The following is an 18,188-nucleotide window of genomic DNA, read 5'->3' on the forward strand; positions in this document are numbered from 1 at the left end:
ATTTCCTTCCAAGATTGTGTGCAACAGAAAGCCTAACCCATGGTGGCTGACAGTGTCATTTAATATATAGTCACCTAAATCTTTATGTGTCAGCTCCATTGCAGTGGGTAACTGCACACCCAAGCCTGAGGGATGAGGAGATTATTAGAGGAGAAGCGTGGGACTCTCCCACAGACTAAGGAAAGTGGACCGTTGTGGTTTACCGACCGCATGTATAAATGGATTCAGAAGGAAAAAAAAAAGTTCTATCCCATGATGGGTCCTCAGCACAAATTGTGGGACACGAGTGCAGGTGTGTGCATTGTGATTATTGCGAATCTGTGGATGGATTCAAAAATCACATGGCATGGTTCTGATAGTTTGTGCTTGGCCCAGCTTTAGAGTAGTACTCCATCACACCTACAGCGTTTAGTGCCCACCTTTTTGTTAGGATTGTTTGTTGTTTATTACATGAAAACAACACTGTTTATCACCTTCCAAAGTTGGTCTTTTTCTGATTTCGGTAACATAGGAGATGCGGAACTATAGAGTATAAGCTTTTGTTCTCCAAACAAGACTTCATAGTCCACATTTTTTCAGTTTGCATACAATAAAGTGCATTTTATGCCTTTCTTGACTTATTTCCCATGCTGTAAACTTCACCTGTTTAAAGTATACAGTTTATTGGGTCTTGTTATGGTCACAGAATTGTGCAACCATCACCATAATCTGATTTTAGAACATTTTAAACACCCTCCAGAAAAATCCTGTAACCATTAACAATCAATCTTCATTTCCCCAACCTCCCACCTCTGCCACAGCCTGCAGGCAACCACTAATTACTTTCTGTTTCTATGGATTTGCCTATTCTGGCCCTTTCATATAAATGGAATCACACAGTCTTTTGTGACTGACTTCATTCACTTAACATAGTATTTTCAAGGTTCATCCACATCATAGCAGGTGCTCATTCCTTTTAATGGCCAAAGGACATTCCATTCTATGAATATACCACATTGTATCTATTCGTAAGTTCATGGACATTTGTGTTGTTTCTATTTTTTTGTCTATTATGAACAAAACTGCTATGAACATTCATATGAAAGCTTTTTTGAGGGCATATGTTTTCATCTCTTGGGTATATACCTAGGAGTGGAATTAATCATATGGCAACTCTATGTTTAACCATTTGAGGAACTGCCAGACTTTTCCAAAATGACTGCACCATTTTACATTCCCACCAGCAGTATGTGAGGGTTCCAATTTTTCCACATCCTAGTAAACAATTGTTTTTGCCTCTCTCTTTGATTGTCATCTTCCTACTGGGCTGGATAATTATATTGGGTTGAGAGAGAATTTATTCTTAGACTGTTTTCTATTTTTAAATGTTTACCTTTTTATAGGCAAGCATTACTAAATGAAAAAGAATTTCAATGAAAATGGAAACATTCCAAGGCTTCTCATATAACCCAAAGTGTAATTAGGTATTATACCCTTGTACACTACACGTTGTGTCCTTAAAGGTAGGTGTTCACAGAAACTCAGGATTCTAAGCACCCCCGAGTCCTGTGATCCTACCCACTGCTATCAACACTTCTGCTGCATCTGCACCAAATGACAGGCCACCCTCTAGTAGCTCCACCTCTCACGTGCTGCACCAAATGACAGGCCACCTTCTAGTAGCCCACCCCGCTGCAACCAAATGATTGGTGGCCACCTCTAGTAGCTTCATTCTCACTGCCACCAAACGACAGGCCAATTCTCTAGTAGCTCCACCTCTCACATGCTGCACCAAAATGATGGTACAAACCTCTGCAGTTCCAGACCTCTCACATGCTGCTTATGGGGCAGCAGTTCCATTTGCCTAAGGCTGCAGGAAGTTAACAAAGGCCAACTTAGATCCACACTCTTGCATTGAGTATCTGGCTCTGCTCTCAGAGCTGCTCTCCGAAGGCACAGGAAACAAACCTAGCCCTCTGCCTCTCGGGCCTCCTTTCCTGATGTGTTTTCTCTGAGGTCTTCACTCCATGAACCGTTCCACATGGGCTGTGGTTTCTGCTCTCCTTTCTGAGTTTGGCAGCTTTCCTGGGTATAAGTTTGTTGGTGTCTTGTTTTTAAATATGTCCCTCTCAGCTAAGCTTGTTGTGCTTCAGGTAGTGAGAACGTGTTGACCAACACAACTTATCACCTTCATTCAGTGGCTGGACCATGTCTGTGGCCTAACGTATGTTATTCCTGTTGAACTTCTTAAATCTTTACTGCCACACCCTTCCCCACAAGTTTTTGTTTTGTTTATTCTCATTTCTTGAACTGGTAATACAGTACAACCACATGTACAAAATATTTGATCAGGAGTGTCCTTCCTACTCCTGTTCCCCAGCACCCAACACTCCTTCCCAGAGGTATACAATAAAATTTCATCCATTTTAAGTATACAGTTAACTTTTAGTAAACTTACAGAGTTTCGCAATCATCACCACAATCCAGTTTTAGAACATTTCTGTCATTACCAAAAGGTCCCTTGTACCCCTTTGCAGTCAATCCTGATTCCCAGCCCCAGGCAACCTCTCATCTGCCTTCTGCCTCTTCTGGAGATTTAATGTATATAGCATCTGATGTGGTCTTTTGCATCTGCCTTTTTTTGTTAACATAATGATTTCAAGGTTCATCCGTGCTGTAGTATGCATCAGTGGTTCCTTTTTGTTGCTGAATAGTATTCCATTTTATGGATATACCACATTTTGCTTATCTTTCAGTTGATGGACATTTGGATTGTTTGATTTTTTTGAATAATGTGAATGCTGCTATTAATACTTGTGTAAAAGTTTTGTGTGGGCATACGTTTTCATTTCGTCTGGGTTTTTACTCAGGAGTGAAATTGGTCGGTCATACAATAGGTTTATGTTTAACTTTATCAGAAATTGCCAAAGTGTTTTTCCAAAGTGGCTGTATCATTTTACATTCTTTCCTGCAACGTGTGAGGGTTTCGGTTTCTCCACTTCCTTGTCAACACTTGCAGTTGTCCACCTTTTTATTTATAGCCATTCTACTGGGTGTGAACTGGTATCTTGTGAGTTTAATTTGAATTTCCCTAATGACTGATGATACTGAACATTTTGTGTGCTTATTGGCCACTCTTACATCTTCTTTGATGAAGTGTCTTTTTAAATCTTTTCACCCATTTTAAAATTAGGTTATCTTCCCACTGAGTTGAAAGAGCTCTCTATATACTCTGGTTACAAGTCCTTTATCAGATGTATTTTTTGTAAATTCTCCCAGGTTGTGGCTTTTGAAGTGCAAATGGTTTTAATACAGTAATGACGAAGTCCAGTTTAAACTGTTTCTTTTATGGATTGTGGATTGTACTTGGGGTGTTATATTCAAGAACTGTTTGCCTAACCAAAGTCACAGAGATGTTCTCCTATGTTTTTCATCAAAAGTTTATTGTTTTAATTATTATGTTTAGGTCTACAATCCATTTTTAGTACACTTTTTGTGTGTGGTGTGTTGTCTAACTTCATCTCTTTGCATAGGGATATTTAATTGTCCCAGCATTATTTGTTCAAAAGAATATTATTTTCTCCAATTAGTTGCTTTGGCCCCTTTGTTGAAAACTAATTGATCACATATGTAAGACTTCATTTGGAATTTTCATTCTGTTCCATTGATATGTCTCTCTCTCTCTCTCTCTCTCTCTCTCTATATATATATATATATATATATTTTTTTCCTAAGACAGAGCGCCCTCACTTCTTTGTTGTCCAGGCTGAGGCAGTGGTGCAATCCAGCTTACTGCAGCCTTTTCCTCCCAGGTTCGCTTATCTCTGCTTCAGTTCCCGAGTAGCTGGGACTACAGGTGCACACCACCACGCCCAGCTAATTTTTGTATTTTTAGTAGAGACCGGGTTTCACCACATTGGCCAGGCTGGTCTCGAACTCCTGACTTCCTCATCCACCGGCTTAGCCTCCCGAAGTGCTGGGATTACAGGCATGAGCCACTGTGCCCGGCCAATCTGTATCTATCCTTATATCAATGCCACAATGCCTTGATTGCTGTAACTTTTTAAGATTTGAAATCACGAAATGTAAGTCCTCTACCTCTCTTTTTTTTTTCAGTAACTTTTGGCTCTTGTGGTCCTTGCCATTTCCATATAAAGTTGAGATCATTTTGTAGATTTCTTGAAAAATGCTTGCTAGAATTTTGATAGAGATTGTGTAGAATCTACAGATTAATTTGGGGATAATTGCCATCCTAACAAGTTTGAGACTTCCAATCCATGTATGGTGAATGTCTCACCATTTATATTGACCTCTGATCTCTCCCAGCAATGTTTTCTAGTTTTTAATGTGCAAACCTTGCACTTCTTTTGTTAACTTTATTCCTAAATATTTTATTCTTTCTGATGCTATTGTGAGTGAGATAGTTTTCTTAATTTTATTTTCGGGTTGTCACTTGCTAGAACATAGAAATACAATTGATTTTTTATCTTATTAATCTTATATTCTGCAACCTGGGTAACCTTGGTTATTAGTTCTAGTTCTTTGTGGATTCCTTAGTATTTTCTACAGAGAAGATCATGTCATTTGTAAATAAAACCAGTTTTACTTCTTCCTTTCAATCTGGATTCTTCTCTTTCAGAGACATTTTATAAATAAAAAAGCAAACACCTACATACACTTTTTTAGTACCTAACATGCTTTCTTCCCTTCTTTTATAGCTGCAGAGAAGGTATAATGTATTTCATGTCAGTCACTTCTTTTTTATGTTCCTTTTTTTAAGGAGAAAATAAAAAGATTTTTTTTAACATCATGGTAGTCTCTTGTTTTATATTAGTGTTTTATATTTTACCATCTAAGTCATCTGTTCTTTCTAAAATGCAGATTTTGTTTCCATTTCTGGATGGGGAAACTGACACAAAGAGGTTGTGTCTTGCCTAAGTAGAGACTGCTAATAAAGGGAAGACCTGAAACTGGCCTAGCTGTTTGGAATCCTGACACAGAGCTTTTTTTTTTTTTCCTGCATCAAAGTTGCTGCCATTCCTCCTGCCTAATGAGCAGACCTTTACAATTGCCCCTACTAAACATGCTCTGATTTAGCCTATCATTCCTGTTATTACTTGGGATCCTGACAGAGGCTCTCTCTCTGATGAGTATTGTATGTAAATTCTCCTGTTTTCCCTATCTCTAAGACATTTATGTGTAAAATCTTAAGAAGGAATAGCCAGCACCAAACCCAGTGATTGCACACAGTAATTGCTTAGTAAATATTTGTTGTCAAAAGCAAGATGTACCACTCAGTAAAGACATCTCTCTGTTTTGAAATTATGTTTGGATAAGGTTGGTTCAATCCGTTATGATTCTATCAACTTGTATTATCATCCAACCCATATAACTCCATCTTGCCCTCAAAGATGCTATGAAATGTTTTGGCATTTTGTTCAAATCTAGGTACAGTATGCTACGTATTCTTTTGGTTAGCCAGTAAAGTGACCTTATCTACTAGAGAAAACAAGGCTAACCTGGCAGGGCATGCTCTGCCTGCGTGACTGAGCCTGGCTTAAATCTGCTCATCTTTTTTTTGAACAGTTCCTAGCAAATTATCTGATTCGTAATGCATCCTAAGTTTTACATGTCATCAGTGTTCATCCCACTAGTTTGCAATGCCTACCTTTCTGACAAAGTATTTCCTTTCTTCAGCTGTCTAATATAGATCTTCCTCACCAAAATTCTGTTACAAGTTTCTTTGTGACTCTGGAATATGGTTTATCTAGCTCAAGGGATCAGATATCCTCAGTTTCCCATCCTCACCCAGGCTTTAATTTACCTCCACCAGACCTGCCTAAGTAGAAAATTCCCTGGCATTTATTCAAAATATAGGTGCCCAGACCCTTCCCCTAGAGATTCCAATTCATTATTCTGGGTTAGCCTCCCTCTGTCCTTATTAACGATGGAGATATTAACAATGAACAAGTTTAAGAAGTACTATTTTACACTATAATATTGTGTTCAGCTATATCTTGTTAATCTTTTTGTCATCTACCGACATTCCACCATCAGCTGCAATCTCAGAAATTGCCTTCATTGCTCTACTTGCTCTGAACGTAATTAAAAGGGCTTTGGGACTCTCTAATACTTTTTGCAATACTCTACTCATCAGGACGTCTCACGAGCCTTGCAGGTCTTTGGTGTTTGTCTTAATATACGTGTCTGAGTCAGCTCTTAATTGGAGAGCACTGTCTTCAGTTCATCACTTTTTTTTACCTATCTCCAGCCCTCTTTATCTCACATGAAAATTATATGCAGGTGTCACTTCAGAGCTTCATTCTGAAGATACATCAGACTAATGTTTGGCTAGCATTCTCTTCAGAGTTTTTCCAAGCCCAGTGAAAATAGCCAGGCTTTTTTTGTCTTACCACCTTACAACAGCTTCAGTCCTATCCAACTACAACATTCTCCCTATCACAGATACAAGGCAGCATGTTCACAGTATCTCAAGCTTCTTCTAAATGCATCTCAACAGTTTGAATTGGATTAGAAAGAGGACTTGTTGGCTTGCTTATCCTGTGGGTAACTGTGACATTGACTGCAGGTAATAATAACAAGATCTATTTTATTTTTCTAGGTAGCAAACCATGTGATTTCTTCTGACTCTATTTCCTCTTCTGCCAGTAGTTTCCTGAGCTCGAACTCTACTTTTTGCAACAAGCAAAATGCACACATGTTAAACAAGGGCATACAAGCAGGTAATTACTTGAATCTAAACTTTTTCATTGAAATACATTGAAATGGCTCTTAAACATATAAGATACTCAACCTCAATCATAATAAAGGACATGAAGATAAAACTATATCCAAGTGCCAGTTTTCATCTTATCAGATTGGCAAAAATTCAAGTTTGATGGCAAGTTTGTGGGCAAGAGTGTAGGGAAGTGGGTTCCCTTGTGTATTCCAGTGAGACTAGAAGTTGGTTCACTATGAAAGACAATTTGAAAGTTCCTATCAAAATTACTTTCACTCAGCATTTTTACTTTTGAAATGTCTGCTATATACTATGAATATGTGGAATTTAACCTAAAGATATACTTGCATATGTGCAAAATAGTGTACAAAATTAACCACTAAAACATCATTTATAGCAGGAGATTAAAATGAATTTAGGTGTTCCTCAATAACTGAATGATTACATAAATTATTGTATATCTAGATAATGAATGAAATTCTGCATAGAATGAGGAAGCTCTGTACTAACATGGAAAGATCTCTAAGGCATATAATTGATTTTAAGAAAAGGTACAGAACAGTGTATAGCATACTACAATATGAATTTTTTTTTTTTAATGAAAGAAATAAAGGAGGGAAGAGAATTGCTTAAATGTGCCAAATGAATTCTCTGGAACCATATGGGGTTGTGAACAGAATATATGAAGACCAGAAGTAGGAAGGAGGATTTTTAGCTATTGCCTTTCTATTCCTTTTGGTTTCATAAAATAAAAATAAAAACTTTCATCTTGATTTGTTTCTTCCCCTCAAATCCTGTCTTTACTTCTGTCAACCTCTCCCTTACCTGGGTGACTACCAAAAGGAATCTAAGTATTTACTGTCTTTCTGACTTGGGATCAGAGTTGAAATCCTTTACCCTTTGAACCCATATTTGTTCTTCTTTCCCTCTAATACCTAAAATGACTTACAAATAAAACCCTTTCTTTTTTCTTCTCCCTCTTTTTCCCTCCTACTCTCTCCTGTCCTTCCTTCTCTTCCTCTCTCTGTCTTCCCATCCCTCCATCCCACACAAAGGGATTGTATTTTTGAAACATTAAAAAGGGTTCACGTACTCACTTGAATAAACCTGTCAACTCAGCCTCAAGGTTACTCCCAGAGACACCTATGATCCTTCCCCTCAGGTAACTTGGAGATTGTGAACGGTGCCAAAAAACACACTCGAGATGTTGGGATAACTTTCCCAACTCCAAGTTCCAGCGAGGCTAAATTGGAAGAGGACAGTGATGTGACTTCTTGGTCAGAAGAAAAACGTGAAGAAAAACTGCTCTTTACCGGTTATCCTAGAGACAGAAAGTTAAAAAAGAACAAGAAGAATTCCCATGAAGGTCAGTTTCTCATTCCAGATCTTGTAGTAAAGAAACTAGTGAATTTCAAGTCCCCTGCAATGCTGACTGTGTGTTTCCAAGTGAATCTATGTGGTCCCCACCTACCCCCAGCCACCACCTTGTCAGGTTTTCAAAGTCCAGCACTGCAGTTACACAGTCATCCCTGCAGTGAAACCAGACTCAAGGGCACCCTGTGGCTGCTGACAACTGAGACCCTTGAGAGACTCTATTATGTGCATGTCCTTGATGAGAGCTGGGTGGTGCTGTAAAAAAGTGAAAAATCTTGTTTTCCTTCTAAAAACTATTTCCTGTAGGAGTTTCCTGGTTTGTTCCTGTGGAAAATGTGGAGTCTGGATCAAAGAAGGAAAATGTGCCCAAGACTTGGGGCCCTGGCGTCTCCTGGTTTGAACCAATAACCAAGACCAAGCCGTGGAGGGAGCCACTGCGGGAGCAGAACTGGCAGGGACAGCACCTGGACGGTCGGGGCTCCCTGGCAGGCCCAGGCAGAGAGGATGGCAGAGACCCACTGAAGCCATTTGTGAGAGCAACCCTGCAGGTGTAGTGACGTTGACTTAACTTTAGCCCTACGTGTAGGGAGAAGGGCAAGGCACAGAGAAGCTGGCTGTGTCACTTGGTGAGCTGAGGTGTAGGCCCGAGACTCTCTTTTCTAGCACCTCTGCAGTTCACCTGTTTTCACGCATGAGGGCTGGGTTTCTCATCGTCCGTCAAAGGCTGCCTTACTCTTAACCATAGATGGTGCATCACCCTCAGGATCTGGGGACAAGGCCACAGGAGGGAGGATTTGCAGTTCTGCTTATCGGCCTTGTGGGTCCTTGTGTGTGGAGGGCCCAGAGGCCTGACGCTTGTATGGCCTCATGCGTGTTCCTTCATGTCCTCAACTGCTGTTTCTGCTCCGTGTCAGATTTAAAGGAAACCAAGTCTCTTCTGATATGTCCCTTGGGGGATAAAGGAAATGTTATTAATGATGTATTTGTTTGAATAGATCTTTAAAATAGCACCGTAGGCAGAGCTGTATTGCATTGATGTTTTGGAGAGTTGTCATTGCCATAGTCTTCGTTCCTGGCCTATGCTGAAGGCACGTCTTTGTTCCCTGTGGGTTCCAAGCTGGAGCTCTCCCCCACAGAGAGGTGTCGGGAGATTTTTCAACTCTAGATATTTTCTCGGCATTGGAATCAGGCTTCCCCATACCTCTTGGGCAGGTGGTGTTTTTCCAGGCATTTGGATTGCATCATTAATGTGAGGCTGAGCATTTTCTCTTTTTTTTTTTTTTTTTAAGGAATCGCTTCAGTTTCACAGACCTGACTTCATCTCCAGCTCTGGGGAGCGGATAAAGCGCCTGAAGTTAATAGTCCAGGAGAGGAAGCTGCAGAGCATGTTACAGAGCGAGCGGGATGTGCTATTCAATATTGACAGGGAACGGCAGGGCCACCAGAATCGCATGCGCCCAGTGCCCAAGAGAGGTACGCCCTGCCCGTTCACTTTCCTATGAGTGGAGTAGAGAAGGCAAGGTCTGCTGCTGTGCTGCAGAGCCCTGCTAAAGGCCAGGCCAGGCCAGTTACATGGGCAGACAGCGACCTTTTGCTTGCCAAGACTCAAACCTTAGCTATCAGAACCTCCCCAGCTTAGCCTTCGGCACATTCATGATCCAACTAAGCCCAGTTACTCTGGCCCTGTCCCTGCGTCTTAAACCAGCTTTGTGTCTGTGAGCAAGTTAGTTCCAAAAGTATATTGATTTTTCCTGAAAAGATGGGGCTGATTCCAGGCTTGCTTACCTCTTAGGATGGTAATAATTAGAATACTACTAATAATAAACACCTAGTCCTTACATCTTGCCCAGGCACTGTTCACATTAGCGTTTACAACATTCTCAGTAGATACTATTAATATATTTACTTTATAGTAAGAAAACTGAATCAAAGGGAGATTAAGTACCTCTCCCAAGATGACATACCCAGGTGTGCTGCTGTGGATCTGCATTCTTAACAATTATGATAATCAGACCTTGATAAAATAATGAAAGCTGTGAAGACTACAAAGCACTATCTAATTCTTTCATCCAACCTTACCTGGAAACTGGCCAGTTTTTTAATTCAAAGCCTAGTCTTTGCTACAGAGTGTTAGGTCCTTAGGGCCTTAGGCTGCTGTCCCTGTTACCCTAGTCTAACCCTGGCTTGCCTTGGTCATTGCTCCCCACCCAGTCTTGCCAGCTCAGAGTAGGGGCACGAAGTCCTAGCAGCTCCCTCTCCCAGCTCTTGCACCATACCCTCTGGGTTAAGTCACAGTCCACTGAAAACCCTTTCTTCTCTTGCTTAGTCTTCCTGGCTGTCCAGAAGAGCAAGCCTATCAGCAAGAAGGAAATGATTCAGAGGTCCAAACGGTAAGACCAAGAAAACAAGAGTATGTATAAAAGTGTAAAGCAGGCCAACAAGTGGTCAGGAGCTCTGGCTTGCACCCAGAATAAAGGCATTATGCTCAAGTTTAAACATTATGAGAAAGTTGTGAGAGTCATTTCTCACTTATGGCACTGAAAAAAAAAAAATAGCACATCATGGTATGAATGACTCATATGCAAAAGATGAAAAACTCCTCACTGATTTGCATGCTTAGGATCCTCTTTATTAGAAACCTAAATTTAAATAAAGAATATTTTAGGCCAGGTGCGGTGGCTCACGCCTGTAATCCCAGCACTTTGGGAGGCCGAGGCAGGCGCATCACTTGAGGTCAGGAGTTCGAGACCAGCCTGACCAACATGGTGAAACTCTGTCTCTACTCCAAATACAAAAATTAGCCGGTCGTGGTGGTGCACTCCTGTAATCCCAGCGACTCGGAAGGCTGAGCGGGGAGGATCCCTTGAACCTGGAAGGCAGAGGTTGCAGTGAGCTTAGATGGCGCCACTGTACTTCAGTCTGGTAGTCTCAGAGTGAGACTCCATCTAAAAAAAAAAAAAAAAAAGATTATTTTGAAATAAAATTAAATAAGTTTTTGGGCCTCACCTTTTATTTTAGCAATCCCATTTCTAGGAATTGATCCAATAGGGTGAGAAATAACAGTGTTCTCCAGAATACATTAAGTTAAACTTTTTTAAAAAATTAAATTTTCGAAGCATGTGAACACTGTTACCACTTGTGGTCTTTAAAAATAAGTATTTGTGCCTATGTAGATGTGTATACTTTTAGATGCATAGAATGTTTCTGGAAGACAGAAAAAACTGATAATACTGATTGCCTTTGGAAAGGAGAACTGATATAGTAGATTTTTTGACTTTTTATAATTTTCGAATTTTGTGCCGTGATGAACGAACATTAGCTACTCATTAATTAATTGATTTGAGTGTTGGGTGTGGTGGTACATTTCTGTAATTCTGCCTACTCAGGAGTCTTGGGTGAGAGAATCTCTTAAGCCCAGGAATTTGAGACTGCAGTGAGCTATGATCACACCATTATGCTCCGACCTGGGTAACAAACTGAGACTCTGTATCTAAAAAATAATAAATACATTTTTAAAAAATTAATTCATTTCAGATATTCATATATTGATCATGAGAATGCCAGAGAATAAGTTAAGGTTGACTTTTTTAGGCATTCATTGGAGACTTGCTTTAATAAGAATAGTTTCTTAGTTGGCATAATGCTTCTGAAGTAACGGTGCTTTAAAACCATTTATCTCATGGACTTGAAGCATTCCTCTTGAAATCTTGTTTTTACTCTCTATCTAGTCAGCCCTTATAGGCAATCCAAAGGAATGCTTTAGATGCTTTAGTCCAGTGGTTCTCAGAGAGTGGTCTATGGGGTCCTGGAAGTTGCTGAGACCCTTTCAGGCGATTTGCAAGGTCAAAATTAATTTCAGAATGACACCAGGATGTTCTGTGCCTTTTTTGCTGTGTTGGCTATTTGCACCAATGATACAATAGTAATGGGAGAGGAGTAAAACCATTGGTGTCTTATCACTATTCAAGACAGTGGCACCAAACGATACTAGTCTAGTAGGCATTGTGTCCTGCACAGCCTCCCGCCAGGAGTGTGATGGAAGAACAAGGAAACAGTGTAAATGGAGGTACACAGGAAGCACTTCCTTTGCACAGTGAAAGATGATGACTGTTTCAAGGAAAAGCACTTATGCCATGGTTTGTGTCGTGAGCTGAACCAGCTGCCTTTTTCATGGAACGTGACTTTTACTTGAAAGAGTAACTGACAGAAAACCAATTATTCTGACTTGTGTTTGTAACAGACATTTTCTTGAAAATGAAAAAGTGAGTCTGTGACTTCAGGAAAATGTCCAACGGTATCTGTTGCCAAAGAAAATGTGAGTTTTCACGCCAACAACAGAATTCTAGAAAACTTGTGTTGACCACCATGGGCTTGACGACTTCTTAGTACTTAGACCTTTCTGATGAGATAAGCAGTGACGTTAACAAATGTGATGTTTTTCATGTTACCTAAATAAATTTGTCAACATTTGGAAGAGCTGCATAACTCCCTGGACCAGGATTTTCCAAATGATTGTTGCTTTTTGTTACAAAATCAGGGAATAGAAGATTCATTCAAATAGTACAAGGTAGACTGATGGATATTTATGTAACAGAATAGGAAAAGTTTACTGACATGTTTCCAGATTCTGCCTTGCAACTAATTTTTAAGAAACTACCACTTGTCAGCCAGGCACAGAGGCTCACGCCTGTAATCCCAGCACTTTGGGAGGCCAAGGTGGGCAGATCTCTTGAGGTCAGGAGTTCACGCCTGGCCAACATGGTGAAACCCTTCTCTACTAAAACTACAAAAATTAGCTGGACGTGGTGGCGGGTACCTGTAATCCCAGCTACTCTGGAGGCTGAGGCAGGACAATTGCCTGAACCTGGGAGGCAGAGGTTGCAGTGAGCCAAGATCGCGCCACTACACTCCAGCCTGGGCAACAAGTGCGAAACTCTGTCTCAAAAAAAGAAAAGAAAAGAACAGAAACTCTCACTTACCAAGTTTGGGTGTAGTATCAAAGAGAATCAAGAGTTACCCGAAAAGAATAGTGCAATAACTTCTCTCGTTTCCAAGTACATGAACAATCTATATGTAAGCTGGATTTTTTTAATGCATACTTTAACCAGAGCAAGAAGGGACAGCATACTTAATACAAAAGCAGATATGAGTCCAGCTGTCTTCCATTAAACCAGACATTAAAGAGTTTTCAAAAAAATGTAAACAGTGCCACTCACTAAAATTTTTTGGTTTGCAAAACATCTTTATTTCTCATTAAAAATACAGGTTTCTTATGTTAGTGTGTCACAGGCTTATTTTTATTTCAAGTGAATTAAAAAATAAAGTTTTTCTTAATTTTTAATTTTAATTTTTAATACAGTATCAGTAGATAAAACCTATATTGGGATCTTCATCGTTTAGGAGTGTGAAGGGGGTCCTAAGTCTAAAATATTTGAGAACCACTGCTTCATTCTAACTCAGTCACAAAATGAAATTAGGGAAATTATACAGGGTTTGTTGTGGGGCCGCTACTTATACTCTCACCTCAGCAAGAGCAGTCCCTGCTGTAAGGGCCTAGGAAGCTTGCCTACAGGAAGACAGGCAGGACGTCTCCTATAACATATCAATGCTTTCAACCAGAAATATACTTATATGAGTGGATTTAGTGCCCATCTTCTGGAGAGACTTGAGTTTTTAAACTGGTACATTATCATTAGGTTGCTTGTATTCATGTTTATTTCTTATGTGGCCTCTTTTCAAGGAAGTGATCTGTTTCCCTCTGAGAATCTTAACTATCTTCTAGTAACTCTTAATATTTAGGAAAGTACAACCCAGACCCAGCAAGTTAGGGTCACAGCTGGGGTTAGAGCCCGGTGTTTGGCCTTCAATTGTGTCCTATTAAGGATTTGTATCTCTGGAGCCTGTGTTACTCATCTTTTGTCATCATCTGTCTCTATGAAAGATATTTAAAGGTTCCTGTGAGAAGGAAAGATTTCAAGAGGAAAGAACATAGCTCTTTTATTTGGAAGTACTTGTTCCAGAGTGGCCTTCAGGAGACACCTTCACCTTCTCTAATATGTTTCCTGCGGAGCCCTGCATCAATCTAGTGATTTGTTTTTTCCAGATTATAGAAAACTCTGGGAAATATAGAGAAAAGTAGAAAAAAGAAAATGAATATCACTTATCATCCTTCCATCTAAACATAATACTAGTCCTATTTTTGGTGGGAGGTGTGGGAATTTTGCAGAGACCTGCATAACACACACTTTCTTCCCTCAAATTGTAGATCATACTGCATATACAGGTTTGTATCTTGCTTTATTTTACTCAACATTATGTTGTGAACCTTTCCTGTGACATTCAAAATTCTGAAACTTTTGTTTCATGTACATGAAACATACTTGTAACATATACATTCCATTATACTTCATAATCTATTTAACTGTTGTTTTGTTGGAAACGTATTTACAATGAGAGTGCATTTATCAAATGCACATTTGTGTTTCTCCCAACTTAAAATCATTGCCACCCAACCTCTGCTAGAACAGATCCCATGTTTTTCACGTGGCCACAAGATGCTCCGCAGCCCGCCTCACCCTCACCCTGCCTGTTTCCCACCTATTCCTTTACACTCCTTTTCAGGAAGCCTCGACTCCATTTTTACCAATACCCATTTTCCCTGCCTTGAGTGTCTTCTGCCTTTCTCCCCATTCGCTTTCTGCTCTTACCTTTTTTTGTTTGTTTGTTTTGCTTTTTGAGATGGAGTCTCACTTTATCGCCCCACTGGAGTGCAGCAGTGGGTCAATCTTGGCTCACTGCAACCTGTGCCACCCAGATTCAAGCAATTCTCTTGCCTCAGCCTCCTGAGTAGCTGGGGTTACAGGCACCTGCCAATGCTCCCACCTAATTTTTTTTTTTTTTTTTTTTTGTAGTTTTAGTAGAGACGGGGTTTCACCATCTTGGCCAGGCAGGTCTTGATCTCCTGACCTCATGATCCACCCGCCTCTGCCTCCCAAAGTGCTGGGTTGACAGCCTTGAGCTACCACACCTGGCACTCCTATCTATTCTTAAGACCCAACTTACCTCTAATTTCGTCTCTGGAGCCTTTCCCAGCCTCCTTCTATAAGACTATGTTTCTTCTCTAGAACATTTTATAGATGTGACCATTTTAGTACTTTCCCATAATTTTGCTAGTGTTTACAAATACAGTAGTAACACTGTTCATAATCTTATATTGAAACAATCCATTTTTGCATGTAGAGTAGAAAGCAGAAGTTCACCTTTCCCTGATTTATCTCACTCCTTTCCCCACTTTATCCCACTCCTTTCCCAGACATAAGCACTATTAGGATTTTATTGTGTTTGTATTTCTCTCTCTCCCCTTCCAGACTGTGAGCCCCCAAGCCAGAGTTCTCTGTGCTGGAGTTTCTAACGAGGCCCACGGCCTTTCTGGGAGGGATGAGCTCCTGGAGAGTGGGAGGCATAGGGAGGGATGGTGACAGGAGATCTTGTGCCTGTGCGCCCTGGTAACCTCCCCACTTTCTGTCCTTTCGCTGGTGCCATTTCTAAGGATTTATGAGCAGCTTCCAGAAGTACAGAAAAAGAGAGAAGAAGAGAAGAGAAAATCAGAATATAAGTCATACCGACTGCGAGCCCAGCTATATAAAAAGGTCAGTGCGTCCTCTGTCTATAGTGGGATGGATCAGGTTTATTGGGGGAAAGAGAAATGGAGAAAACATGTTGCCTCTTGAGTATACAGTCAGAATGAACCACATTGAGGAATGAACTTAGAATGCACTGGACCAGTATTGAAATTTGGAAGAAGGCATCTGTAATTAGACTTCAAATCAGGTTTAGCTCCCCGTCCATAATTATGTAAGGCCCTTTCCATGCATTAATTTGGAGTGAAACCAAATTTCGCACACAGGAGTTCATTAACATATCATGGTGGAAATATCAGAATTATCAGGTTTCCATTCCAGAGTCCCAGGTGGTGACTTCATGCCCCGCACTGGTGAGTCAGATACCTCCAGAACTGGTAAACTGGAAAATGTTTGACTGAGGCATAAGAGTTGTCCACTTGGATGGCCCGAGGCCTCCAACTTGTCACCATTCCCTGCCCATAGTCCCAGTGGAGTCAGCGGTGCTGTTAAGTCCAAGAACCTCACGGGACAGCATTGGTGCTACCAGTTAATTCTCTGAGAACCCAGACCGGTTCCTGTGCCTGAAGGGCCATATCCTTCACTGTACTTGTTTCCTTCTCACCCCCTCAGTCACCGGACTGATGTGGGATGGGAGCTGCTTCTGGAGCAGGCCCCAGAACCCAGGCGGGTGCCTCAGGTGGGAGGCCCCAGGCACCACACCGCATATCTGCTGTGTGAGCATCGCAGGGCCAGGCCTCTCCTTATGCTGCTGTATGTGGGAACTGATGGATTATCTGTGTCTGTAGAGAAGTAATAGATATTGATTACAGATCCTCTTTCCTGAATCTTTCAGGAAGCATTTTTTATATGATGACCACAGTTTCTGAAGCAGAGTAAAATGAACAAGACTTGAGTAGGACCACACTGATTCTCCTTGGTGACATGGCTGCGGGGAGGAGTGGCATCTGCCTCTGGTGACAATAATATCTAACTTCTTTCCTGCCTTTTCTTTCTTCTACAGAGAGTGACCAATCAACTTCTGGGGAGAAAAGTTCCCTGGGACTGACACAAGTTTATTTTCCTCAGAGCCTTGGAATTCTATTTTATGAACCTAGAGAAGCACAATCCTTACTTTTGTGAGTCTGATTGAATAAAGCTTATTCTTTGTCCATGTGTACTTCAGAAATAGTACCTTCTAAATAGTCTGGAGCAGAGTGGTGATTAAAATTCCTAATGGTTTGGGAGCAATACTTTCTTCATAGTGGCCTGTCCCCTGGGCTCTGTGTTACAATGATATGATCAGTTCTCAAGAGTGAGTCCCTTTTTGTATGTGTTTTTATACTTTTAGAAAATAAAAACTTTAGATTAACTCATAGTAAACAATTCTTTCCCATCTGAAGAGGTGCAAGGAGCTATGCATTGTCTCCACCGAGGTGTTTAAATGCATCAGTTGAGGAAAATGGGCTTTCGGAATGAAATGTAGTCTGTCTCTTTAGAAACACAATGTGCTATAGTGGGAGCACTGTTGTGGGCTTTAAGGAGAGGGTGTCTGGTTAGATGCCCACCGGGTGCACCCAGAGACTGCTGCAGGAGAGGCATCTTGGATCCAGAGCCTCCTCTCAGCCCCAGTCCAGCTCCCACAGGGACCCTGTGTAGGCTGGGGAGAAAGGCCACCAGCCTTGGCTGACGGATCTTCCTCCACCCACACTCTCAGTTTTGGGACTAAAGCCTCAGACCATTTATCATTACACGTGAACCCAACACTTACAACATAAAGAAGGACAACTTCTGAAAAAGACGAGTCAATGACTGAGATAAAGCACTTAACCCAGTAACTGCATCAGAATGTAACAGGATTTTTTTTTTTCATGTGGCCTGAAATTACAGCTGAGGCCCAAAGTGATGGAGGAAGGTTTTCAACAGCCTCACTCTAAGTTCAGCAAATCCCAGTACTAAGGTTGGCAAGGTGCAGTCGTCCACTAAGAAGGCTTCCTGGGAGGCTGGATCCAAGCAGGCCCTGCCCTGAAGCACAGTTCAGAGCTTTCAGATCCTGCCCCCTGGGTTCCCTGCCAGGAAGAGGACACTGGGAAAAGAACCCATGGTGCATGAGGTCAACTGCTAGTTCTTCCCTTTCTTGCTAGGCAAGGTAATTAAGCACTTTTGGCCAATTTACCTGTAAAATGAGAGGGTTAATACCGCCAAGCCCCTCTTTACATAATCTCTAAAACAATGTGACTATTTCCACGTCTTGTGAGACATTATTATTCAGAGTAGAAACAAATTGTTGTCTCAAATCTGGGTCTGCAAAGAACACAGGGGCAAGATGGAGTCTGATGAGGAATGATGAGCATGATTCTCTCTAGGCCCAAGGCTGTGGCATCCAGACACCTTCCCAGGACAGTTAGATTTGGTCCTGGGAGGCCCAGGTGGCATTTGCCAGCCAGCTCCTCAGGAGAACTCATTAGCATCTCCAC

At 41.1% G+C, this 18,188-nt stretch overlaps 1 protein-coding gene across 1 annotated transcript in view; it reads left to right on the top strand.

Annotated features, from left to right (window-relative positions):
* ALMS1 (ALMS1 centrosome and basal body associated protein) overlaps positions 1 to 17,083 on the top strand; it is a 221,054-nt gene extending 203,971 nt beyond the window's left edge. The window contains exons 13-19 of the mRNA XM_031655501.1: positions 6,602 to 6,722; positions 7,881 to 8,084; positions 8,399 to 8,640; positions 9,382 to 9,565; positions 10,419 to 10,482; positions 15,642 to 15,741; positions 16,736 to 17,083. Coding sequence (XP_031511361.1) covers positions 6,602 to 6,722; positions 7,881 to 8,084; positions 8,399 to 8,640; positions 9,382 to 9,565; positions 10,419 to 10,482; positions 15,642 to 15,741; positions 16,736 to 16,780 — 960 coding nt within the window. The 3' untranslated portion in view covers positions 16,781 to 17,083. The remainder of the gene's footprint in view (positions 1 to 6,601; positions 6,723 to 7,880; positions 8,085 to 8,398; positions 8,641 to 9,381; positions 9,566 to 10,418; positions 10,483 to 15,641; positions 15,742 to 16,735) is intronic.
* Positions 17,084 to 18,188: the final 1,105 nt, after the last annotated feature.

The sequence above is a fragment of the Papio anubis genome, chromosome 14 (genome assembly GCF_008728515.1).
Source record: "Papio anubis isolate 15944 chromosome 14, Panubis1.0, whole genome shotgun sequence".
Taxonomy (NCBI): domain Eukaryota; kingdom Metazoa; phylum Chordata; class Mammalia; order Primates; family Cercopithecidae; genus Papio; species Papio anubis.